This window comes from Bombus impatiens, unplaced genomic scaffold (genome assembly GCF_000188095.3).
Source record: "Bombus impatiens unplaced genomic scaffold, BIMP_2.2 scf_0155, whole genome shotgun sequence".
In the NCBI taxonomy this organism is placed as follows: Eukaryota; Metazoa; Arthropoda; class Insecta; order Hymenoptera; family Apidae; genus Bombus; species Bombus impatiens.
Window position 1 is genome coordinate 262,638 of NT_176574.1, and position 25,219 is coordinate 287,856.

General features: G+C 25.7%; 7 protein-coding genes across 16 annotated transcripts; 3 read left to right on the forward strand and 4 right to left on the reverse strand.

Annotated features, from left to right (window-relative positions):
* Positions 1–145: 145 nt before the first annotated feature.
* LOC100747360 lies at positions 146–6,347 on the reverse strand. 3 transcript variants are annotated; one of them, XM_024365894.2, is made up of 5 exons: positions 6,276–6,347; positions 4,503–4,707; positions 1,904–2,258; positions 1,619–1,827; positions 146–1,480 (listed from the first exon to the last, which is right to left on the reverse strand). In XM_024365894.2, exons 2-5 carry the CDS (start codon positions 4,659–4,661, stop codon positions 182–184), a joined length of 2,022 nt encoding a protein of 673 aa, XP_024221662.1. In that variant the 5' UTR covers positions 4,662–4,707; positions 6,276–6,347; the 3' UTR covers positions 146–181. The 3 variants fall into 3 exon arrangements, with proteins under 3 accessions (XP_024221662.1, XP_024221661.1, XP_024221663.1); XM_024365893.2 differs by lacking the exon at positions 6,276–6,347 and adding an exon at positions 3,499–3,604 and having other exon boundaries at positions 4,503–4,704; XM_024365895.2 differs by lacking the exons at positions 4,503–4,707; positions 6,276–6,347 and adding an exon at positions 2,357–2,726.
* A 604-nt stretch (positions 6,348–6,951) lies between these two features.
* Positions 6,952–10,428, reverse strand: LOC100744012 (golgin-45). 5 transcript variants are annotated; one of them, XM_012382599.3, is made up of 7 exons: positions 10,374–10,428; positions 10,212–10,286; positions 9,229–9,755; positions 8,965–9,164; positions 7,620–7,748; positions 7,271–7,496; positions 6,952–7,192 (listed from the first exon to the last, which is right to left on the reverse strand). In XM_012382599.3, exons 2-7 carry the CDS (start codon positions 10,261–10,263, stop codon positions 7,031–7,033), a joined length of 1,296 nt encoding a protein of 431 aa, XP_012238022.1. In that variant the 5' UTR covers positions 10,264–10,286; positions 10,374–10,428; the 3' UTR covers positions 6,952–7,030. The 5 variants fall into 5 exon arrangements, with proteins under 5 accessions (XP_012238022.1, XP_012238021.1, XP_012238025.1 ...); XM_012382598.3 differs by having other exon boundaries at positions 10,212–10,413; XM_012382602.3 differs by lacking the exon at positions 10,374–10,428 and having other exon boundaries at positions 9,229–9,770; positions 10,212–10,353.
* An 8-nt stretch (positions 10,429–10,436) lies between these two features.
* On the forward strand, positions 10,437–14,385 carry LOC100745973 (peptidyl-prolyl cis-trans isomerase H). 2 transcript variants are annotated; one of them, XM_033319449.1, is made up of 5 exons: positions 10,437–10,501; positions 11,480–11,687; positions 12,113–12,306; positions 13,404–13,680; positions 14,120–14,370. In XM_033319449.1, exons 1-5 carry the CDS (start codon positions 10,479–10,481, stop codon positions 14,210–14,212), a joined length of 795 nt encoding a protein of 264 aa, XP_033175340.1. In that variant the 5' UTR covers positions 10,437–10,478; the 3' UTR covers positions 14,213–14,370. The 2 variants fall into 2 exon arrangements, with proteins under 2 accessions (XP_033175340.1, XP_024221659.1); XM_024365891.2 differs by lacking the exon at positions 10,437–10,501 and adding an exon at positions 12,778–13,023 and having other exon boundaries at positions 11,148–11,687; positions 14,120–14,385.
* Positions 14,386–15,103: 718 nt separating this feature from the next.
* Positions 15,104–17,636, reverse strand: LOC100747006 (LIM and senescent cell antigen-like-containing domain protein 1). Of its 2 annotated transcripts, none has more exons than XM_003487496.4 (7): positions 17,337–17,636; positions 16,595–16,708; positions 16,362–16,474; positions 16,046–16,238; positions 15,824–15,965; positions 15,458–15,716; positions 15,104–15,382 (listed from the first exon to the last, which is right to left on the reverse strand). In XM_003487496.4, the coding sequence occupies exons 1-7, from the start codon at positions 17,342–17,344 to the stop codon at positions 15,183–15,185; spliced, it is 1,029 nt and encodes a 342-aa protein (XP_003487544.1). In that variant the 5' UTR covers positions 17,345–17,636; the 3' UTR covers positions 15,104–15,182. The 2 variants fall into 2 exon arrangements, with proteins under 2 accessions (XP_003487544.1, XP_012238100.1); XM_012382677.3 differs by having other exon boundaries at positions 17,266–17,465.
* Positions 17,637–18,368: 732 nt separating this feature from the next.
* On the forward strand, positions 18,369–19,628 carry LOC100747842 (cytochrome c oxidase subunit 5B, mitochondrial). The gene is made up of 3 exons (XM_003487503.3): positions 18,369–18,604; positions 18,756–18,829; positions 19,343–19,628. Exons 1-3 carry the CDS (start codon positions 18,514–18,516, stop codon positions 19,553–19,555), a joined length of 378 nt encoding a protein of 125 aa, XP_003487551.1. The 5' UTR covers positions 18,369–18,513; the 3' UTR covers positions 19,556–19,628.
* Positions 19,629–20,372: 744 nt separating this feature from the next.
* Positions 20,373–22,035, reverse strand: LOC100749042 (cyclin-dependent kinases regulatory subunit). Of its 2 annotated transcripts, none has more exons than XM_003487513.4 (3): positions 21,714–22,035; positions 21,182–21,309; positions 20,373–21,071 (listed from the first exon to the last, which is right to left on the reverse strand). In XM_003487513.4, the coding sequence occupies exons 1-3, from the start codon at positions 21,770–21,772 to the stop codon at positions 20,971–20,973; spliced, it is 288 nt and encodes a 95-aa protein (XP_003487561.1). In that variant the 5' UTR covers positions 21,773–22,035; the 3' UTR covers positions 20,373–20,970. The 2 variants fall into 2 exon arrangements, with proteins under 2 accessions (XP_003487561.1, XP_033175343.1); XM_033319452.1 differs by having other exon boundaries at positions 21,155–21,309.
* Positions 21,828–24,157, forward strand: LOC100747482 (probable E3 ubiquitin-protein ligase bre1). Its single transcript, XM_012382499.3, has 3 exons — positions 21,828–21,943; positions 22,041–22,174; positions 22,439–24,157. Exons 2-3 carry the CDS (start codon positions 22,070–22,072, stop codon positions 23,852–23,854), a joined length of 1,521 nt encoding a protein of 506 aa, XP_012237922.1. The 5' UTR covers positions 21,828–21,943; positions 22,041–22,069; the 3' UTR covers positions 23,855–24,157.
* Positions 24,158–25,219: the final 1,062 nt, after the last annotated feature.

The following is a 25,219-nucleotide window of genomic DNA, read 5'->3' on the forward strand; positions in this document are numbered from 1 at the left end:
AAAATTCCTCATTACTCAAAGCTGCTGTTAATTACTACTGAAATTACTATAATCAGTGAAAAAAGAATTTTTATCTACTAATATGATTACTTATATTGCTTCAAAGTTATTAATTATAAATAAAAAATATTCTGTATAATATATACATTTTATTAAAAAATATCTTTTTATAAATTGTCTTTTAAGTTGCTATAAAGTTATTCCTTTTTTTTAACTGAATTTTTTCATGATCATGATTAATGATTTTATTCGAGCGTTTTCTTTTCCTTAAAAGTTTCTTATTATGTCGTAACTGGTGTGAAGTATCATTGATTTCAGTATTAGTTTTCAAAGATGATGATGAAAAAGAAAACTTATCTAATTTTACTTGCTGTGAGTCTTCTGCTGTTGATAAGTTCGTTGTTTTAATCTGTGGCTTATCAAAAACGGAATATTTATTTTCTATTGAATTTTTACATTCCACATTTTTACAATTTGAATCTTTTATATTTATGGAATCTTCTTTATCAGTCACTAATTTACTAAAAATTGCTGTTGATATAGGAACTGGAATAGGTATAGGAATTGGTATAGGTATAGGTAGAGGATATGGTACAAGAACTGTAACAGGGGGCAGAAGCGTTGTAGGCGGTAATGAATGAAATAATTCAGTTGGATTGGATTGTTTAACTGATGAAGTTCTCGAAAATACATTGGTCTGATTCTGATATCTTATTTGGTTAGGTTCATTTATGCAAGATTTAGACAAAGATGGAATTTCATGATGCATTGTAGGTGTAGTTGAGTTTGAAAACCAAGATGATGATTGTAATATATTTTCTGTTGGAGTGTCATATCCTTTTTCTTGTAAATTTCTTATGTGTTTTACATGTATGTTCCTTTCTAAATATGTGTTGCTATCTTTAGGGCTATGTGAATTATTCATGGTATCCATCGCATATTCCTGTTTGAAGTCCTTACAATTCAAATCATTTTTTCTTAAGTAATTTTCTTTACAATTTGTTTGATTAATCATGGAATGGCAACATTTGCTTTTTTCATTTACTAAAGATTGCTCTTTATCATGTTCATTAATTTCTATATAAAAATTCTTTTTATGTTCATTGCAATTATTGGATTTTGTACATTTCTTTGTGCACACTGAATTGATTTTACTGGGCCATTTTTTATGTGGGTCTACTGATTTTTCATTATCAATTTCTTCTGTTTCTATTGATCTGTTCTCACAAAGCGATGATGATAAACTATGAGTCAAATGTGTATCAACTAAATATGTATTCTCTGCAGGACTATTTAATGGTGATTGACAACTTCGAAACCATAGTTCTGGTGTTATTAAACCATTCTTCTCTGTATCATGAAAAGGAACATTATTTAAACCTTGAAGCATTAAATGAGTTTGTGTTTCATGGCAAAAAATATTCATTTTGTACTGATTCAAACATTTATTGCTACAAAATTGAAGCTGACTTTTACCATCCTGAAAAAAGGAATAAGATTAGTAATTCTCTAATACATCAAATTATATTATAGTACAGTATAGCATTTTTAATTAAAAATAAAATGGTGAAGATAAGTTACTTTTAATTATTTAGTATTCAACATTCAATTTACATACTTGAAGATCAACATAACTAATTGGATTTCGTATATGTCTGCACCAGTCACATGTTTTTGCTTGTTTAAAAATTGCTCTTCTACTAGCTGCAAAACAATTTTCACTACAAAAGTATCCTAAAGCATCCATCATATTATAAGAAAAGGAACTGGATCTTTCTAATTCAAATATTTGAACAATTTTACCACACCAAGAACAAGATATATTATCTATAAAAATGCTAAAAATTATAACGAATTCATATGTAATTTATATTATGTACTTAATACATATTTTATACTTTACCTGAGTAAACAGAACTTGAATAACTTTCATATGGAAATTTAGATGTAGTACCAAAAGATACTGGTTTTAATGATAAGGGGGATGAAATTAATTGTCTATTCACAGACATTAAGTTGTTATTAGAATAAGACAGTGGTACATTGGAAACTTCAAAAATTGAATCAGATGTATTCACTACTGGCGATTTTAATCTTAGTTTGTTTGAAACAATATCTTGATCAGTTTGAAGAGCTTGACTTTTTGCATCAGATATAGATGTAAAATGATCCAGGTTTAAACTTTTTGTATAGCCACTATCCACTTTATCATAGCCATACCATCCTAATAATTCACTCATTGCAGTTGCTGCATATTCCTGTAATAATGTATAAAATATGAGTGATATTTCATCATTGTTTAAATACAAAAATACTTTCTGTTAATTTATATTGTGACTTTTTAGAAGTATCATACCTTTTTCTTATCTCTAATTGTCTTAAAAATATAACGCGTCTATACTACGTTAAATATTCTATATATTATGTATTAAGCAGTATATGATCAATTCTAATCTAATCTAATTGTATCTAATGTGTTGTAATGTAATATTTTTTTAAGTGCAGGCTGGTGCAGGTTTTAATGTAGCACTAACAATTCGTGGTTTTTAGCAATAACTTTGATATTTTAGATTTCGTTTGTTAGATTTGTTTGTTTGACGAATTCTATTGTCTTTTTTGTATTGTTAGGAATAATTAGCATTTCTTTCATGTTTATGTTATCTCCTAGTATTCTTCCTTGATTTCTATATCTTCCGTAGTGGATAATTATATGTTCGATTGCAGGTGATGTGTGGTATATGGTTTCACCTGTTGCGGAATTTGCGGATATTTTTGTTCCATTAAGTCAAGTAATGGTGTTATTCTCGTTGAAATATAATGATAAAGTGTGAGTGAGCTAAAAAGACAATATAAGAATAGAAAGAGAACGCTGCATTGAGATTTCTTGTGTCCTTGTCTAATGACACATACACATTCTTATAGTAAATATGTAACATCGATGGTAACACCGATCAACAAACGATGTCAGTGTGCATACTGGATTATACAAGGACAGACAGGGCCTCTATGCTGCGTTTTCTTCCTATTCCCACATCGCATGGCATGATACACGGTGACATATAAATTGCGTGCTCTATTTTTATACATATCTCTGTATCCTATTCGAAGTCATGTTAGAATTATTTATTCTCTTCTAGTGAGGTTATTTTTCTGTATTTTGTTATTTACTTATATAATTGTATGCTGTATATTTATTAAAAAAATAATTCTTTTATTTTAACGAAAAGGCAGGAAATATGGTTTAATATTTAATGCAAATTAATAAATCCATAATGTTGATGTGCATGTATTATTAAGTTAAGCGGAAAAGAGTAATATGAAACTCGAACATTCACTAACATTATATAGAAAATTCTGTGGAATAAAATTTAATTATACATTTCTGAAACTAAATTATGCAGTATAAAAACGTCCTATCTTTTTAGTAAAATTATCCGCGTTTTAATTCTTATACAGAGTTTTACTAATGTATTAAATTATTAAATGAAATATACCTACAATTAAAATATAAGTATTGTAATTGTCTTTAAAGTATTGTTTATATATATATATACATATATATTGATTTTGTAGGCACAACCACGTGCTAATCCCTTTTTCAAGGCTGAAAGATAGGAAAATAAAGTTATCTACGTATCTATATAACTAAAACGTTTGTAAAATAAACACGTGTATATACTTGAGCAATATTAGATGCAGTTGATACGAAGTTAAAACTTATGCATAAAATATTTTATGATGATAAATAATAATATAAAAAACAAAACAGGATAACGAAAAAATATAACAAAGTATAAGCAATTATGTAATTTAATAAATTATGGTATTGTTAATAATTATCCTGCTTGATGTTAAAAACAAAGTATATTAATAAAGTTTGGTACTATTAATAATTATTCCAGTGTTAAAATAAACTAGTGGAAAGGTATATTAGTTTTGACGCAAAGAAATTATAATGAACGAAATTCAATATTCACGTTAATTATAATGGAATACGGATCAATGGATTGTGTTACATTTTAATAGTGTATAGATTATATTGCTCTCAAGTTACTTGTATATGTACGAACTTTTGCAATAAGATCTAACGTTGCCTTAATGCTTACAATGAGATAATTCTAAGAATAAACATGGTTACTTTATTATAAATTCAATATGTAATTTTGTATTAAAAACATTTTTATATTTTCGAAGGGTCCAAATTTTTATATTTACACTTTAATTTTATATTATTGGTATTTGTGTAATATCATGTAAAATTTAGTGTTGTAGTGCAAGTACATAATAACTAAAATTTATTCTCATTTCCTTTTCTCATGAAGTATGAAAAATTGTAATTATTCTCACAGAATTTGTTAAGCTTTACAACGAAATGGTTTTGTACAATTTCACAAAAATCAAATATTATTAATTTAAATTCGAGAAGTAAATTATAGCAAAATTATAGTGAACAAAATGGAAGAAAAACTTATAAACACTCACAAAAATAACACGTATTTTACCTGAATTTCATCACCAGTTTCTTCTTCTTTAATTTTAACCAGAGTACAATTTCTTTGGCGTGAGCGATTGCCACCATTATCTTCAGGCAAAGACGAAAATACTTTTCTTGCGTTTTCTTCAATTTTTTGTAGAAATAAATTAACTGGTCTATTGTCCATCACGAAATATCAACATAAATTGAAAAGTAATGTCCCTTCAAGCCTTCTGATGAAATTTCAAAAAAATTAGCATTAATTTTACTTCTTACAACATACGTATATAATTAAATTTTTAATTTTATCACGAGAGAATTGATTGTATTAATTATATTAAGCTCATTCGGATAATAATTAATATTACTTCATTATTTTAAATAGAGTGTTATAATTTGTATTTTTTTTTTTATATTTGTTTTTCAATTAAATTTATTTTAAGATACCAATGGCGAATATGCTATTAAGCCTTTAATTCAGTGAAATTAAAATTTTTTCTATAACTTGTAATGAAATTCTTTTCTTTTTTATTTCCGGTTTTTAATTTTTTCACTATATTCAGTGTCAAATACGTAACCCGTGACATGTAATGATTGTGATTTTATGTAATAACTTTTCATATTCATATTGCTATTTTTGCTTATGGCAAACGTTACTTGTTTAAATTATTCAAAATATCTAACAATAGTAGACTTAGAAAGAAATATAGATAAATATTATCCATTTCTGTAATTAATTCAGTCAAACCTGCATATATGTATATATAATATATAAATGAAAACAAATGTTACTTTGAGAAAAAGAAATAAATTACAATTTATGAAAATCTTTATCTCAGTATATTAGATATTTATTATTATAGTATTTACGTATAATAGTAAAATTAAAGATTATATTTATAGCAAAAAATAAATAATTTATGAAAAGAGATTAAACTTTTGTGTACAAAATATAATTTTCAATAATACTTATTAAATATTTAACAAAGCCATTGCTTTTATAATATTGTTGCAATAATAACAGCAAGCAGTCATTTAAAATTCCAGATAATTGATATTGAAGCAAGTACGTATATATTCGAATAGGTAATACAGCACCAAGCTGTGCCTAATCAAATTTCACTGATATTTTTAGGCCACTAAGGTAACACAACTTGCGTGAAAATAGATCGCATAAATAACTCGTCCAGTATCTTCTCCTTCTCAAAGACTTAAACAGAAAATTTGATTGTATTTTTCAGGCATTTATCTTTTTCAATTTTTCATTTTTATTTTATTTTTCAGTTTTACGTTATTTTAGGATTTATAATTATCATTTGATAATAATCACACGTATAAAATTCTTTAACATCGTACAACATTCATTTATCGAAGACATATCTCATGAAGAATAAACGGTTCTTTCTTTATATAAATATAACATGTGTTGCTTAAACAAATATTTGCACTAATATTTGAAAATAGTCCGTTAGAGATATATTTTCTATTTGTAAATCGAATCACGTATCATGATTTCCACTCGTTATCATTCTTTCGAATAAGAAAACACATCAAAGAGCGATCTTTTAGATCAATCTTTAATTCTAATATTTGTATGTATGTAGCGAAAAAAATGCAAAGAGGAAGATAAAGGGGAAAACTAAAGAGTTTAATCATATGCGCGCACTTTCTTGATTTATCGCGGTTATTCATAACGCTGATTTTTTTCGAACTTTTTAAAGATGCAATGACTTGTGAAAAATTAATGAGCAAATGGATGGTACATATATAAAAATATCCGCGGAATTATTTCGTTACAAACCGTTCGCGCTCGTCCAGAGTCGGCGTTGATAAGAACTGACATGTTACACCTGCGACCGCTAAGCGTCGACTAATCGTGGATTTTCGCAGTCTATTAAATAACGCGGGATGTTGCGTTACAAAATGCGCATATTGGTTTGTTAGATTGATTAATTACATTTATTATATTTTAAGGTTTATCATCTACCACATTTTAATAATATTAATAAATTAAGCAGTAATCTTCACGTAATTGAAGGTAACGCACAAATAAGCTAATTAAATGTTAATGTTTTTCATTTATCATATTTTAATATTTCGATAAAAATCGATAAATTATTTCTTTTTATGGTGCTATAATTAATCTCTTGAATCTAGAAATTTATGTTATATAAAAATTACAAAGAAGTTAATTTGATAGATTGTCACAATTTTACAATATATGAACCTATACAGAATGTTTTGAACGTGAATAAAAGAATTTCATACAGTTAAAATAATACTTAAGATTCTCTGAAATGTGTTCTATTTTCCACATAGAATTCACATTAAAAGCTGCAAACGTTCTATGAATGTTTTGTATATAAAAAATCGGACAATATTATATATTGACATTATATGATTATTTTTTTATTGTCATTTAATATTATTATAAATAAACTGACAATTCTAAATACAAAAATAATATAATGCATATAAGAATTTAAAATGATATAATGTTATATAGTAATTATTTCACTATATATAACTTATAGAAATATACATTAATAAAAAATTTTATATTTGTTTAATTTCACCACTACAATGAGGACAACAAGTTATATTTGAATCACTTCGTGGAAGAAATATTTGGCCACCAATTGCAACAGCTGCTCCCATCACTGCACTACAAGCTACATCTTGTCTTCCTGACATGAGCAACTTTGGATTCATAAGAAGCTGTATATAAATGAAAGAAATAAATATACCTGAAACAAGGTAAAATAAATACAAAATAAATATGAAATGAAAACTTACTTGTTCTGCAGTCTTTTCGGCAAGTGTTTTCATATCTAAGCCAGTTATATTAATTTCTCTTTGTAAAGTAATGTTTTCAACACCACATAATAATTGAACTTTTAGAATTTCTGCAAGTTGACAACAGCCTTGTACTAAATCTATTATATTTGTACTTGGTAATACATGCCTCTTGCAAGAAACACTTCCAACATGATCAAAATTTTCACGCAAAATACTAAGTATCCTTAAATAAAAAGGACATAATATATATGTATTAAAATACATATGTTCCTGCTACTTAAAGTATTTTGTAGAAATATTTTTATTAATAAAATACATTTTTTGTAAATACATGTAAGAAACATACCTGTATGTTTTAAGGGATATATCTCTTATAAGATTTCGATCCTCTAGAAGTCTTTTTATTGCTTCTTGGAGATCTGTGGTTCTTTGGCAAAGAGCTGCTTTCCATTTTGCAAGTTCTTCAACCATTAAACTACCAAAAATTATTGAAAGTTATGTATATTATATATGTCAGAGTTACATTAGAATTAGGGTTAGGGACCTGAAACGAATCTTCATTTGGATTACACATTGTCGTTATGCAATAGAGAAGACATTGACTAGTGCAAATACGATTATTATAGAATTGGACAAGTAACCGTGGTAATTAGATACTACAATGATCCTAGGTTCAATAACGAATCCGCGGTCAACGGGATAACAGGATGTGCTTCCTTCCAAAGACCAAATCGTACTCGACTTGCTTGGCTACGATGAAAGTATAACTAAACTAACTCTTTGTTAAGACGTGGAATATCCACCGAGCGTACAGACGCTAAGTAACTCGCTAATACGACCTCACGAGAGAATGACTTTCCGTTGCGATGATGTTGCAGAGGAAAACTATGATGGGCTGTGTCTAAGGACACGAGATCATCGGATTCGTCGAGGATAGCCTTCGTTCAGAAAGTGAGGGAAATTGACGTTGCTGTTAATTGGTTAATTTCCATGTTGGTGGTTAGAAAAAGATGCTAGCTGCCCTCGAAGGAAAGCTGCACGTGTACTGCGGAAACGCATCGACATTTGGCAATCATCTTACTTGAAGAATAGGGTCTGCAAATGGCGAGCTACGGGACAGAGACCGTTGGAATGTTTACTGTCGAGTGTTACAACTATTTCCTTTTTAAGGAGAGCTATAGAATTACTCCATGCCTCTGCGTTCATCCCGGCTACGTTCGGCGACTGGCTGTCGCTTCGAGCCCAAGCTCATTATCACAAATCTCGAACAAATACAATCGGATCAAATGACGACAATTGTTTAATTACACCTATGATAGAATCTAGATTACGGTATTAAGGGATTTTCCCGAAGTTCCAAAGGGAAGGTTCCGATGTCCTTTCATCTCCTACATATATATTATGTATGTAGTATCGTGGAAAAACGGCCTGTGGCGGCACATAGCAAACACCACCACTCGACACTAACTAGTGTCGCACGACGGCAGCGCAGTGGTTAGCGCCTTAGGTTACTAACGTTCGGAACCCGGGTTCGAATTCCGGCGACCGGAGTCTCATTTTTCTTCCACGATACAAAAATGAGAAAAAAAGCGGCTGTACCCAGCAGCGACATCTACAGCCTAAGTATTCCGATACTACATGTATTATTATAAATGAGCCATAAATATTTATATTGAATTATTTTCATTTACCTACTGGCTAAGAATTTACTCCTCCAGACTTCGCATTGACCTGCTAACCACTCTGTTTGTTCTTGATGAGTTGATAAATTTTGAGCAGAATTTAAAAGAGCTCGAGCAAGTTGCAATTTATCTTCAGTCAATAAATGAACTTTTGTTTCAAGATCTTCTCCAACAGCAGCTACTAATAAATTTTTTAATTCTCCATTAACCTATTGTAAAAAAGAAAAATGTATGATATAATATTATTACTTTAGTAATAAGTAACATTAGTACCTGTGCTTGAAATTTCAACTGATTTTCAAGTTGACTATTTTCTTCTTTAAGCTTTTGTATTTCCGCTTCGTATGCCTTTTTTTCTATCAACCAATCACTTTCTGCAGACTTATCTTCATCTACTGTCTTTAAATCATTAGATACCTTTGTTTCATGAAGTTTCATTGCAGCAACTCGAGAGACAGCCATATTCACATTTACATTACTTTTTTGCAATCTTCTATTCTTTTTTTCATATGGAATGATTGGATTGACTGCAGCTTTATAAGGTTCATAAGGAATAAATTTTGGCTCCTTTGATTTTAATGAACATAAAATATGTTTCTCATGTTTTGCATTATTAACATGCCTTGGTATTAAATTTACTATTGGACCATTTGGCATAACTGGAGGAGTTGAACTTAACTGTTTCAAATTTGTTGGATGATAAATTAACGTTTCACCAAGACGGCACTTTGTCTGTTTAACTTCAATTTTTTCAGCCGTTGCATTTTCCATCCCATCACCTTGCGTACGTTTAATCCAGCCTGTAACTTATATATCTTAAATATTAATAATAACACATTAATATATAACATAAAAATGAAAAATTTTAATGTTAAAAAATATGATACTAACAAATATTTTTATTCATATTGTACATTCTTTTCCATAATTAATTGCTTTCTCATATGTTCTGCTATAATAATTATTAAGCAAAGTAAAGAAACAAATATCTTATTACTTATATAATGTATATATATATAATAAATTGTTATCTTGTGGTCAATATCACATTAAAATTTTCATATGTACTTTATTTTAAATATATAGAAAACAATGAATATGCAAAATTATATGAAATAGGATGTTATATTAACTATATTATACTATACAATTTAGTGAAATAAGGAAAACTAAGTCTAATTATAAAAGCAAAAGAAACAAATATTTTATAAAAAATGTAAATTTATATAAGTATGTATATAAACAAGAAATCTAACCTTGTGACTTAGTTTGAGGTTCATCTTTTGTAGAATTTGAAATACTGGCCATTTTCACTTCTATTTGGTAGATATCTACTTAAAATAATCTTAATATCATTTCATATCATGACAAATTATCAACTATATTTTTTTATCGGTCATTATTAATCTATTACTTAACGTATCCAATTTAGTGAAAGGAATTCAACGAGACATGAGTAAGAAAATATATATCAATACCAATGTATGCATCATGTTTAGGCAAAAAGTATAACAACATTTTTTATGCAAATCCTAATTTCCACTGTGTAGGTACATTTATCAAGTAATATTAATTTTTATATTTTTATGAATACTTTACAATTCTATAATATTTTGATAAATAGTGACTAAAGCAAAGGGTTAAAGTATTGAATGTATTTAAAATACTGCAATAATGATAAAAAACGAAGCAATAATTATGTAAAATAGGTTTTAAACTTTTAATCTTTTTTGTTTGTGTATTATTGTCAATATAATATATTGTGTTATTTTTTAAATAAAATTTCACGAAATAATGATAATGACACTTTCAATATTCACAAATATATATATATACACACATATATATATAAATTATGTATGTATATATATATAAATTATATATATATATAAATTATATATATATATATATGTATATATAAATTATGTCTATCATAGTATAGAACATTTGAATTATCGAAATTTACAAAAAAGTTTGATTTCTATACAAATTTTTTTCTTATCTAATATCGATAATTCAATTGTTATAAATCACTAGTCACCAGAAAATAGTTTTAAATTCTTATAGTTGGTGAAATCATTAATTATATATTTAACACAATAACAAAAAAACATTAAAGAAGGAAATTAAATTAACAAGCATTTAATATGTCATATAAATTAAAAATTATAATTTTGCAGTATAAAAAGATTTTAATTTTGCAATATTGTCAAATTATAATCTGAAACATCAATTAAATTTTATTATAAATTGTAACCTCTTTTGCAATTTATAAATTTTTAACTTAAAAGCAAAACATTACACATTGATATTACTTTATTAAATACGGTAAAGTTTAATGATAGAATAATGCTTATAAAAAGATTTTATAGTAATTATAGCGATGTAACAATTTTATATCCCGTTACCATAATTCTTATATTTTTATAAATTCAAATTTTAACTTGAAATATAATAATAACATGTTCGTATATTAAATGAACTGTAACAAAATAATATAAAAAAAGTAATAACCATTCCAAAGAATAAAAGCTATGGATAAAAAAACGTATAAAAAATATAAACGAAGGATTGCACAAGCTGTAGCTAAAGTCGATAATAAGCCTCCAAGATTTGAAGTGTCCGCATATTACAAACCGCATAATATGAGAAGTGACATAAATCGAATAAGAGAAATCGACAAGCAAAATATAAAATTGTTAAGGCGGATGAATATAATTACTCGATTAAGGGTAAGTATACAAAGTTTTATTTCTGTAATAAATATCTTTTATTCCTCATTATTTTCTATCTTTTTGTATACTTATACTACTATATTTTACTATTAATATGTCTTGTATTGAATACTACCACATCATTTCTTACTATGTTTATATTTAGTATTGTAATATAAGTAATCTTAATAATTACAAACATGTATTGTATAAAGTATATAATCATATATGTTTTATAAAAATATTGCAAATTTCTAGTAAAAGTATTGAATGTATTATTTAAAATACTGCAATAATGATAAAAAGAGGAAGCGATAATTATGAAAAATAGGTTTTAAACTTTTAATCCTTTTTGTTTGTGTATTATTGTCAATATAATTAACTGCAACAATATATTAACTGCTTTAAATTAATCTGAAATTCATGATGTGTCCAAATTATAGTCAAATATCGATTGCTGGTTACCAAAGATAAAATATAAATCAAAACTTGATAATCAGGAAGTAAAAAATACACAAGTCATGAAAGAAAATAAAAATTTATTACGAAAAATTCGTAGAGCAAGTACTAATTATTCTACTGCCGAGTTTATACAAGATTGGAAAGAAATGAACATGAAAATGGAACACAATAGAAGGTAAATTATACCTTCAATATTTCATGGATATATATTTTCGTTTTCAAAGTTTTATGCAAAACAATTTCGAAATTAATTTTACTTAAATTATAATTATGACAAAATTTAAGTTACATCATTTTTTTAAATTTTTAATTAAAAGAACACTGGCCTTTTATTTCTATCTTTTTATATCTCGTTCGATCTTATTATAATTTTAATGAAATCAATATGACATGTATTCATATCTTAAAACACTTTATTCTTTCCATTCCATTGTTAATTGTGAAATTCAACTTTAATTTGTATTAATTTTAAATTTTCAGAGCATAGAATTTTGAAAGTTAGAATAGAATTTTAAAAATGCAGTTGAGAGATAAAAACACAATAATGAAATGTAATAAAATAAAGGAATAAACTTTATATCATATTATTATTACACATTACACGTAATGTAAATGTTTATATTATATTGATGATTAAATTCTATAGATATCAGAAAGAACCTACAACACATACCATTGGATTACAATCTCCACAAGATCATTGTATAATTACAGATTTATCATTGCTAAAACATATAAATCCATCTATTCGTACCAAATGTTTTTTTGAAATTGAAATCCAAGGAGATCAGAAATTAGGATCCATTCATTTTGAACTTTATGATGATATTGTACCTCGAACATGTACAAATTTTGCGGAATTATGTCGTGGATATAATGGCTTATCGTACAAGTAAATAAAAGTAAAATGCACATTTTTAACAACTTTAAATTTAAAAAAAATAAAAGAAAGAAGATCTGTGTTTTCTTCCTGCAAAATTTTACTTAAAAGACTGAATGATGTGTGCAGTTCTATGCAATACATTATTTTGATAAAACACATTTATTCAAAATATTACTTTTATGATATTATTATTACAAATATAATATATTAAATCTTTATATATATATATAAAAATCCTTAAGTCGATTTCTTTAGAAAAATTTATTTGGACGGAGGAGATATCCGGAAAAGATATCTAAAAAAGTCTACTTTTCCAAATGAATAATATTTTTTAAAGGAAGATAAAATTATATCTTTAACTAAAAAGAAACCAATGCTTTTTCTAATAGGAACACACCGTTTCATCGAATTGTATCCGGTTATTGGTGTCAAGGCGGAGACGTTACAAAACTTAACGGATGTGGAGGAAAGTCCATATATGGTGAATCATTTGAGCATGAGAATTACAACTTACGTCATGCTGGTCCCGGAATTTTGTCCATGTGTAACGAAACTGAAAATACATGCAATTCCAAATTTAATCTTACTTTTAGACAATTGGAAACAGTAGATGGGAAAAATGTAGTTTTTGGGAAAGTGATTGCAGGTCTCTCAAACATTTATAAGGTAAATTTATTTCAATTACATCAAACTAAAGATATCTTCTTCATTCGTAAATTTTTCTAAATATATGAAGAATATTTGTTACTTATATCATTATCTTTTAATAAATTAATGTAAATTTGGAAAAGAACAACTGTACCCTCTTTCATACTTTTTATTTAACACATCTTTTTATAAAATAAGGAAAATTAGAATTATATAACAGTTAATTAAAACTATACCGCAGAAAATCACAGAAAAATATTTTGAAACATTAAATATGCAAATTTTTAGTATACATGGATCTATAAATCCAAGAAATAAATAAAAAGTTTAACTACTGTACTGAAAGAACTTTCTATAAATTTATTTATATAACAGATTTAAAAAATAAAATTGATTCAAGAGTACTTAGTAATGATTTTAAACATGACCACATGTTAATATATCTGATATTTTTTAGATTGAAGAATTTGGTACAAAAACAGGAAAACCATTTAAAACAATAATTATATCCAACTGTGGTATTATATCAAGATATATAAAAAATAGATAAAAATCAAGCAAAGCATAAAAATTTCATTTAATTGGTGAAAGGCAGAAGTCTTTGATAGTATAACATCAATGTTAATAGTTTAATTACTTTATCGTATATAGAAAAACATAATTATATCAATTACTTAATTAATTTTTCTCTCAAATGTTCTTTCTTTATATCTGTACATTGTATAAAAACATAAAACATTTAAAAAGATATTTAATTTGTGTACAATATTTAATAATAAATCGTACTTTAATATATTAAATTATATTTCTTGTAACGTGATTGTTATTTTTATTTAACGTCTTCGATACGGCGTTTGTTCTCCAGATATCGTCATTTGACGGCCTGGACCTACGGACAAGGACAATTGTGTAGCGTAGCGTATTGTTGACAATTGACAGTCAAATTGACCTCAGCCGATATTCAGTCGACGTTTGACCCTGGGAACGTATTCGGGGTGATCAATTATAATCGACACTCGTACTTGAGACGGTTAATGAATCTATCCCCATTCCATATGTTATGTCTATTATGTTACATTAATATCATGATTAAATTATTAAGATAAACGAACACAAATATCATAACTCGGTGTTTATTTTCATTCAATTTTTATACAATATCATTTCTATATGCAATTTGTTTTATAAAATTTGAGTATTATTAATAATGGTTTGAGTATCTTTTTGATATGTAAAATATATTTTTATATATAAATGCAGTTATTCAATTCATTTATAACAATGAGGCACTTTAAAATTCATGCAAATAACAAAAATATTTCATATTTATATAGATATATTAAAATAATTATTATGATTAATGCAGACTTTAAATATAATGATTTAAGATAAAATAATGTTAGCAATTAAGGCATAAGTATGACGTTATAATACAATAACATAAACTTTCATTGATAATATTAAGAGATATTTCATTTTACGTTTAATTAACCATAAGCTGATATATGTTGCTTATATGATTAAGCTGGTAGTCTTTTAGGATTTAAATCATACATTCGGCGCATACGTTTTTTCAATTCTTGTGGAAATTTATCGTAACACTTTTTACAGGCGGGTTTTAAATCAAATTCAAAAAATTTAGTTTTTTGATTCATTTTTTGATCGCAAAATGCACAAGCGAAGTGATGTACGCACCATGCTTTATTCAAAGCTGTAAAAACTGAAAAATTCAAAATACATTATATATTTACTTTCTTCTTAAATTAGGATAAAATTAATAGAGTAATATACTAACCATCGCCAGAAATTACTTGATTACATACAAAACACAAATTACCGAAAAGTTGATGGTAATGTGTTTCACAATAAGCTAAACCTTTTTTCTCATAATGTCGATGACCTAAAAACGGCTTTTCACATTTTGCACAAACAAAATGTTCAACATGCCAATGTTTACCTAGAGCAGTTACTACTCGTTCCTCAATCGGACGTCGACATGCACCGCAAATTGGAATTCCCATTTTATCATGACATCTCAAACAGTATAGCTCATTCTGAAAATTTTAATAATCAAAATGTGAATTATTAATATACTAAGTACTAATATATTAAGTAAAAGATAATACTAATAATTAAAGACAACACAGTTATAGATACATACCATTTCATTGGCAGCATATCCTGGTCTAGAGTTAACCTCTCTAGCATCTGAATTAAGTTCTATACCACAAGCAGTACAATTAAAATGATACGGATGATAGAGTTCTCCGCGAAAACGGAGAGGTTTGTCATCAATTACACCACTAAAAATTATATAATATTATATACATGATATACAATAGCTAAATAATATATATATAACTTTAAAAATCAAAATTCATACTGGCACTGATGACAAATATATTTTCCAAGTGCCCCAGCCTTAACACGTGCATTACACGTATGGCATAAAGCTCTACCCTGACATTTAATAAATCCTGCATCAGCTAATTCACCATTGCATTCTTCACAACGGAAACATCCTGGGTGCCAATTAGCATTCATTGCTTTTATTACACGGCCAATAACAAATTCTCCTACAAATAAAAAAGTATAATTATATTCTTTCTTACAAGTGTTTTTATGAGTTCTATATGAGTATATTATTTTTTTAACTTCAAGTATTTGACATATTGTGATAAATAATTAAAACAACTTACCGCATTTTTCACAACAAGGTGCAAATAAGACATGGAAATCATGTTCACAATATTTGTACCCTTCAAATTCATAGAATATTCCATCTGGGAATGGACGGAAACATTGTGCGCATCTAATAAAATATCTTTTATTATAATTGATATAAATTTTAAACAATATAAATGTAATAATATAAATGTATACAAATACAAACTTAATATAATAACTTCCAATAATAATAAAATATTCTTACACAAAGCATTGAGGATGCCATAGCTCTCCATTTGAATTAACAATCTTTTCATGAGGCACAAAACCTTCTCTACATCGAGAACAGAACATATTATCCAAAGACATCCCTGTAACACTTTTTATATAAAGTTTATATTATTAATGAGACTAACCAACCATTATTCTAATATACATAAAACTGCTTTAAAATTGGACTTAAAAATTAATATTATAGTTTCTTCTCCTTCTTTTGGTTGTTCCTCCTTCTTTGTTTCAAAATGGTTAAATTCATATAATACATTTAAGTTTTCCCAATTTATTCCAAATATACAATATTTAAAAAATGAGAAAATTAATGTACATTAAAGATAATTAATGTGGACATGTTATATATATATGCATATATATGGCGAAAAATCATAAAATACGCAAAAACTGAAAATTTTTTTTCATGACATTTTTATAAACTAAAAAAACGATTTATAGCGCCTAGTGTAATGAATATTTCAAAATTGAATATGTAAAAATAATTTATTTTTACTACCATCGCCATAAAAAGATAACTTTTTTTTTACAATATATAAATATAAAATTGCATAAATGCTGCATATTATATTAATATTTATATTATATTCAAGTTAACGTTTCGAATGTCTTACAATATTTCATAATAACGGATTTAAAATAATATACCTGGAAATTAATTTTGCTGGTGGAAGATATCCTATAACACTATGTTTCGGAAGAGAAATAATTGTGCTTACCCTGGCATTCTTTAATGATAAAGGAGAGCTAATTTATTAATTGTCGTTACTTCCTTTTTCTTTTAATTAAAAAAAATATGAACGTTATATATTACAGATTATTTAAAAAAATACCTAGTATTTTTCTAAACTAAAAATTATTGTTGTATATCATTAATATTATTAATACTTTTTGAAATGAAACTTTAAAGAAAATACACACATCAGTGTTGCTGGTTATATATTAATTCTTCGTTTTATATTTAGAATAAAAATTACGTCATCAAAGAATGCACCGCTTTTTCTGTAATAATCAGTTAACTGCAATAGCCAATCAAATGTAAGGAATGTGGACTTGCCTTTTGTGAAATGTTACTTCAAACAAGGAAGTAAGGTTATGTAGATATGAAACTTTAATAATTATTAAACGATTAATATCTTTATACATATTTTAATATCGTTATTTTCTATTGCAATTTTAGTAATGTAAATGAATATTCAAAAGATTGCCCGTTTTGTTTAAATATATTTGCAAAATAAACATCTACAAAAATATAATTATGCAATGTATCAATAACAATTAACATTTCATGTTTCAAAATCTTTAACAGCTTTTGGATAATATTAAAATTTCAGAAATACGTTTAGAAAAAAGATAATCAAAACAATTAGGTACATAAAAATTACAGGGAAATATAAAATAAACTAAGAGACCGTTTCAAGTTAACTTTCAATACCATAAAGTATATTAATCTACATGGAACGTTTAATTGATTATAAAAACTAGGAAATAATTATGCTTTTTACCATAAAATTATTAAAATTTTTATATAGTATTTAAAATCCCTGCCTAGTAACTATGAGAAAAAGTAGCTACGTATATAGATATACGCGTTCTCTCTTTTCCTTTCATAATTTTGCAATATAATATTTATTTATGAATTATATAAAAATATTAATAAGTTAAATTATATAAGGTACATATCCAGTTTCATAAAACTACAATTACATAAAACTACATCGTTTAATTTAGCGCTGTAGGTTGTCATATGGCGCTGTAATCAACTTAACTAATCGATCGAATAGTATCGTTAAGATAGGGTTGACACTCTGCAGCTGCTACCATACGAATTGTTTGTGCTCTGGAGAGACGTTTCTCTTCGACGACGTATTAACCATATAACGTATAACTTACAAAATGGCATGGTTATGTAGTCGTACTATTTTTCAAACATGTCGACGACAATTTTACCGCGATGCTGTGAGATATACAAAAGAGAAGAAAGACAGTAATACAATTTTTTAAATAATATTAGAATTATTTAAGTGTGTTGCGTTTTTTTGTTACGTAATATGAAAATATAGTTTATTGATTTTACATCATTTTTGACTTATGTTAAGTACAAAATTCAATATTTTCTAACGAAATTCTTGTTTCAGCTTTTCCCGATCCGCTAGAACTAGCCACGGGTTTGGAAAAACGTGAGTTGCTTGCTGCTGCCGCTGGCGATTTTGTAAGTTTCTACATTTAATAATTTTTCGAATCAATGTCACACTTCGAAATCTACATATATTAATAAGATGTTCTATAAAATAAATTTTTTAAATCAAATTTTTCATGTTATTTGCAAACTATAATTATCTTCTGAATTTCATCACAAATTAAGTTGATTAAAAAATTGAATTAAAATTAGTAAGAGAGAAAGTAATTTGATGTGCATATTCTGATGTAAATCTTTAATTTATTGTTATTATATATGTATATCTATATGAAAAATTGTTAAATTAAATAAAATCAAGTTTGGCCCATAAAATGTAAATTAGAACAAATAAATTTATCAATATATTTTCATATTTATTGAATATATCTTTTATATTTGTGAGACATTAAAATTATTTTACAATGCATCTTTGCATGTATATTATAAAAATAAAATATTATACATGAAAGTTAAGAATTATAGATTATCTTCCCTGTCAATATTTTAATTAGTTGTTATTATTTATAATTTATTATCTTATTTCAGGATCCATATCATATGAAGGCCATAGAAATATTGCGTGATAGCACAAAGGAGAATCCAAATTTAGTACCAAGTGCATTCAAAAGTCGTGTTGTTGGTTGCCTTTGCGAAGAAGATACTGCACACGTGAATTGGATGTGGTTGCATGAAGGTCAACCACGCCGCTGTGAATGTGGTCATTGGTTTAAACTGACTGAAGTTGCTCCTTTAGGATAAGATTTTAATTTAATGTCACTTCTTGTTATTAGTCATTTGTTTAAAATATAGAATTAATATCATATACTAAAAATTGTGTTTATTTATTACCTTCTTATATCCTATCTTCATCTTATATATATCCTTTAATTCCAAATAAATTGTTAGTAAATTGAATAGTAAATTATTACTAACTTGTATCATGTTTAACATCATTATTTTAAGATTTTTATCATTTTCAATTAACTTCTATGTAAGGTCTTATGAACTAGTTTTTTTAGAAAATATTAAAAACAATTTTTCTATAAATTTTATTTGTAGAAATATAAGAAATATATGAAGCTGTATATACTATAAGAAATATTTTAAACATATTAATTTCTGATTTGTGTTTCTTATTACCTTTTTTTAATAAATTCTACTACAAATTCTTTTATAATTTCTATTATCTAAATTTATAAACAATTATATAGTTCTGAATAATTGTATGTAACAATTTAAATAGTATTAAATGTAGATTGTACAATGATTCAATTACTTCAATTTATGATTGTTTAGATCTAAGAAATATTTCCTTGCTATATACTCATGATTATAATTTATGGAATTTTAAGTCACAACTCATTTATTATTTAATTTTGCAATTTTTATAGAAGTTTATGATATATCTAATGTTGCATTATTTATAATACATAAAACTATATTATGTTTACATTATTTCAAAATTTAATTATATGTATTAAATCATTTGTAGCATTGTAAGATTACATATTAATTTATGCTATGTTACTTATATAAATATAGTAATTTAAAACAATAAATAATAAAATACTAAAGATATATTTGAAAATGTATTTTAATAGTGATATGTGATGGATACTATTACATTCTGTGTAAAATATCTAATTTATTACATGATTACATATATACTAGTATATTTGTAAATATAAATTTTATGATTGTGAAGTATTGTAAAAGTTATATAAATATATGAAATTTCTTTTCTATATTGTATATTGCAAAAATAGCGAATTTCAATATTTATAAATTTATCACAGTCTCAATGTAGTTTTAGATTTATATATAGGTACTGCATTTTCAAATTCACAACCATAAAAAAGATTACTTAATATTATACAAAGATCAAACTAATGAACATACTATTATGTAGAATTCATTTTGTATTCTGTACAGTAATTACCTCTATATTGTTATAGATTTTATAAATATTAATTGTACATATTTGACTTAAGCATACGAAACATTATAAGTTTCTTTCTTACGCACAAAATTACATACATGACAGTATGTTCTATAAAAATTCCACAAGAATTCTATAATTCTTCTACATGAATTGTATAATTATACTAACTTGTATTAACTTATTATGCTTTGAATCTACTATAAATAGTATTGAAAGTTCCTAGAAATTTATTTTAAACACAATATACACTTTGATATTCCCTTTGAAAAGAGGTGTTTCTTGTATTTGTTAAAACATCAGTTCGTGGTCTACGAAACAGTAGTACATGTGGTTCTAAAATGTAACAAATATACATAGGAAACTATACTAACTATAATTGAACTAAATGAGATTGTGTTAATATTTTAATAAGTCACCATGTACAAGCATGTCTATTTTTATACCTGGTACATGCATCATGTAATGTACCCAGCCTGGACTTTGTTGAACTCCTAAATTTCTCCATTCTGTTTCTGACATAAGATGAGTTTTTGGAACATGTCTTGCTAAATCAACTGGCAAAATAACATGCCTGTAAAAACAAAAATATTGAGTAACCATAGCTATAAACTAATTCTTATTATAATTATATTTATTTAATTAATTATTATGTAAATATTATATAATTAAAATTGTTATTTTACTTACAAACAGTAAATTAGTTCTAAATTATTTCTTCCTTTACTATATATATTATTTGAAATATTTACTTTTAAATGAAATATTTACTCAAATGAAATAATGTAATGTAAGGTCAAGCATAGATAAATTAAAACCAAATATATCAAATATATTAAATTAAAACCAAATATATCAAATATATTAAATTAAAATTAATATATTTTATAAAGTTATATGTTAAAGATACTTTGTAAATTTTAATACTTTAATGGTTTATAATATTTTAACATGAATTAACTACTCTTTCGTACAAACCTATATTCATATTTATCATCGTTGTATTTTTCAGAGTATTGTATTTGATCAGCTGGCATTCTGAATATTAAGATATAAAGATATAAAAATTTCTTTCTTTTATAAAATTTGTTTTCATAACAATCGAATATATGCGTACAATAATAAATTTAACCTTGTTTTCCAGGACGTCAAATAAATTTCAGTGATAGATAAATTTGATACAAGGTGTTTTTTAAAAGCTACAACAAGTAGTAACAAACACGTTTAAGAAACAAATGCGCCCTCTTCTAGTTTCACTCAAAAAGGAAATCTACACATACTAAAATATGTATTTTATTATTACAGATTAATAAAATTTTAATAATTATTACAAAATGCAAGATTTATGTCCGTTGTGTTCGAAAAATGGTCTTAAGAATAAAATAAAATTATTGCAAATTAATTTACAAGAGGCTGTGTGGATATGTGAAGAAGAAAAGGTAAGCTTTTTATAAATTTTTTTATTTAAAACATATTTTATTATAAATATAACGTCTGTTACATATTTCATAATGTAATATTTCATTATTTATATAAAACTTCATATGTGACAACAAAAATAACTTTATAGAATAAATGTGATTATATATTTGATCATCTGTAACATATTTGCAACAAATATAAATATAAATAAAAAACAAGTACATAACAATCTATTATCATTTTATTATTGTATTAAATTAATCTATTACTTCCTATTTTAGTGTGTATGGCCTTTTGGATATGAAGATTTTGTATTTTGTCCGAGAACAGTAGGAAAAGTCTGGTCTTGTTATTGGAATGATTATAAGCCAACAACACCACCAAGATTAAAAGAAAATCTTATGACATCAAGTCCTTCAAAGCTACCATTATGTTTTACACCTGTAATACCTACCAAACATATACCAAAAGAAGTTATCAATAATTTAGATATGCATCCTTTAGAGAATATTAATGCTACAAATAACAGTTCAAATATAATAAACTCAAATACTAATTTTGATGATCCACATATTTCTGTTTTTAGAGAATCAAGTATGATATCAAACATTAATATTGAAGAAAAATGCAACGATACTAATACTTTAAATAATGAAACTACTGTAAGTAATGTACATAGCAATAAATTACAATCGATTAATGATAATATAGAAGATATAAAATTTGAGAATGAATGGAAAAATTTATTAAATGAAGATATTAAAGAAAAAAATGATATTTCCATAGAAAATGTTAAAAGTATGAATACTATCAAAAAGGCACCAAAAATAACAAGTATTGAAAAAACAAATATTATTATTTCTAATATGAAAATAGGAAATCAGATCCCGAATGTTAAGTTAAGAAATGAAGAATCTGTTCATCAAAAATCAAAGAAGAAAATTTTAGATGTTGAATCTGTAGATGTTACAGGATCTAAATTGAAACCAGAAGTTGAAGAATTAACAAATTTAGAACCAAGTGAAAACAATGAAAATATATTAAAACCTAATTTAAATATATCTACAATGGAAATAGATGGTTTACCACCTATCACATTGTCATTTGAAATTCCACTATGTTCTACAGCTCCTGAAACAGTAATAGCTAATACACAACTAGGTAGTTATAAAAGTAATAATACAAAACCAAACAGTTTCGAAGTGAAAGGTACAGTTGTAAAACGGAATATAAGTAGTGGTAAAATATATGAGAAATTCAATTTTAGTGCAATTAAGAAAAAGCTGGAATCAAATAGTTCCAGCAATGCTAATAGTAACAAAGATAATTTTTCTAATGTGAAGACACAAATTCAAAAGATAGAAAATGATTCACCAGAACCAAAACCAATTTCAAATGAAAGTGCTATTTGTGTATCGAATGAACTTGATAAGTCTTATTCTTCAGATATGAAGATACAAGTTCAACAAGTAAAAAATGATTCACCAGAAATAATTTCAAATGTGAGTGCTACTTGCGTACAAAATCAACTTGATGAATCTGTAACGTCCTTATCAAATCAGGAAACTATAGAATCTGATACTGCAGCAGTCAATGCTAGTGTAAATATAGATACTGTTTTGGAAGAGCTTATATGTAATGATTATAGTATTTCTGAAAATATAAACGATGACTGGATAGAATCTCTATTGATCTAGCATTAGATTAATGATATACTATAATTAATTGTATTTAGTTTATCTAAACAATATTATATAGTCCTATTATACAACTAGAATCTTGTTTATTTATGGAAATGAAAAATTGTTACTGATTGTAATTTTAAACTGGAATTATAGAATAATTTTTATAAATAGACTTGTGTTAATTATGTTCACTTGATTGGTATTTAGACACTTTGTATTTCTTTGTATATCTCTAATGTCTTACAATATATGACTGGCTTTGCTTTAAGAAAGATACAAAAACTATCATGTACAAATTGCATACAATATTTAAAACAAGAAATATTTACCAACCACAAGGAGGACTTGATAAATATAATTATTAGGGGTTATATAAAGATAAGATTTCTTTATATTGTAAAAAATACAACAAAAATTAACAAAACAAATGAAGAGAAAAATGAAAGTAAAATAAATCATTTTAAAATTTAACAAAATGCACTGTGTTCAATTCAATCTTCCCATCAATTTTAACACTCCTTAAATATTATGTTGTTTCTCAAGGTTGTAGATTTCATTTTAAGTAAGTATTATATATAAATATTATATGCACTCATTTTATATAATTATTTTAATATTTATATTTCTTTAATTATTAGTAAAAATTAAATTATGTTCTGTGCATCAATAATGTTCTGTACTAAATCTCTGTAAACTAATCCCAATTAATTATTTATTCAGTTATTTAATTTATTTATTCTAAATGAATTTTATTTTTAAACGAATTTATATTATTTATTCTAAACTTTCATTTAAGCCTTCAAAAATTGAACAATTCTGTCTAAGAGCCAAGAAATTTGAATTTTGTAATTTTGCCACCTGTTGCGTGAACATAATTAAATGTTAATATATATACACTTCAGCTGTAAATATTGTAAGAATAAATGACGGGAACAGTATGATTATTAGATCTGTTAAATTAGTTTTTTCATGCTCTATAATAGTACTGAAAAATAAATATATGGTTCTATACAGAAAAAGTGGTGATGATCTTGGAAGCTTGTAAAAAAAGGAACTGTGAAAAAATCTATTTCCATTTTCACTGTTATATATACATACAACAATAAATAAGACAAATATTTAGGTGATCACATTTAGCTAGGTCACTCTGTATAATTAATGTAGTATGGGAATATTATATATTTTACAGATATTTACTATACATAGGCACACAGCTTTATTATGCAACACATGGTATATTTAAATATATGCATTATAAGTATTATAATAGTCTTTATGACTAATTACATAATACATTTTATAAATATATGATATCATTCTATTTAAATAATTTGAAAATTTTAGTATAAAAATAATTGTATTTTTATATAATCCTAA

Excerpts from the sequence above, each read along its gene's own strand:
- LOC100747006 (XM_003487496.4), bottom strand. Across the intron at positions 16,239-16,361 it reads ACCTTGTTGTGAAAAATGCG|GAGAATTTGTTATTGGCCGT; the intron begins GTAAGTTGTTTT and ends TTTTATTTGTAG. Across the intron at positions 15,383-15,457 it reads TCAAGTAATTTCTGGCGATG|TTTTTACAGCTTTGAATAAA; the intron begins GTTAGTATATTA and ends TGAATTTTTCAG.
- LOC100747360 (XM_024365893.2), bottom strand. The coding sequence starts at position 4,579 with ATGGTGGCAATCGCTCACGCCAAAGAAATTGTACTCTGGTTAAAATTA. Across the intron at positions 1,828-1,903 it reads TTCAAGTTCTGTTTACTCAG|ATAATATATCTTGTTCTTGG; the intron begins GTAAAGTATAAA and ends GCATTTTTATAG. Across the intron at positions 1,481-1,618 it reads TTAGTTATGTTGATCTTCAA|GATGGTAAAAGTCAGCTTCA; the intron begins GTATGTAAATTG and ends TCCTTTTTTCAG.
- LOC100744012 (XM_012382596.3), bottom strand. The coding sequence starts at position 10,263 with ATGGCCAGTATTTCAAATTCTACAAAAGATGAACCTCAAACTAAGTCA. Across the intron at positions 9,762-10,211 it reads ACCTCAAACTAAGTCACAAG|TTACAGGCTGGATTAAACGT; the intron begins GTTAGATTTCTT and ends AAGATATATAAG. Across the intron at positions 7,497-7,619 it reads ATATCCCTTAAAACATACAG|GATACTTAGTATTTTGCGTG; the intron begins GTATGTTTCTTA and ends TTTTTATTTAAG.
- LOC100749042 (XM_033319452.1), bottom strand. The coding sequence starts at position 21,772 with ATGCCAGCTGATCAAATACAATACTCTGAAAAATACAACGATGATAAA. Across the intron at positions 21,310-21,713 it reads GATGATAAATATGAATATAG|GCATGTTATTTTGCCAGTTG; the intron begins GTTTGTACGAAA and ends TTGTTTTTACAG. Across the intron at positions 21,072-21,154 it reads AATAGACATGCTTGTACATG|AACCACATGTACTACTGTTT; the intron begins GTGACTTATTAA and ends GTTACATTTTAG.
- LOC100747482 (XM_012382499.3), top strand. The coding sequence starts at position 22,070 with ATGCAAGATTTATGTCCGTTGTGTTCGAAAAATGGTCTTAAGAATAAA. Across the intron at positions 22,175-22,438 it reads GGATATGTGAAGAAGAAAAG|TGTGTATGGCCTTTTGGATA; the intron begins GTAAGCTTTTTA and ends TTCCTATTTTAG.
- LOC100745973 (XM_024365891.2), top strand. The coding sequence starts at position 11,490 with ATGGATAAAAAAACGTATAAAAAATATAAACGAAGGATTGCACAAGCT. Across the intron at positions 13,024-13,403 it reads TATAATGGCTTATCGTACAA|GAACACACCGTTTCATCGAA; the intron begins GTAAATAAAAGT and ends TTTTTCTAATAG. Across the intron at positions 13,681-14,119 it reads GTCTCTCAAACATTTATAAG|ATTGAAGAATTTGGTACAAA; the intron begins GTAAATTTATTT and ends GATATTTTTTAG.
- LOC100747842 (XM_003487503.3), top strand. The coding sequence starts at position 18,514 with ATGGCATGGTTATGTAGTCGTACTATTTTTCAAACATGTCGACGACAA. Across the intron at positions 18,605-18,755 it reads TACAAAAGAGAAGAAAGACA|CTTTTCCCGATCCGCTAGAA; the intron begins GTAATACAATTT and ends TTCTTGTTTCAG. Across the intron at positions 18,830-19,342 it reads CTGCTGCCGCTGGCGATTTT|GATCCATATCATATGAAGGC; the intron begins GTAAGTTTCTAC and ends ATCTTATTTCAG.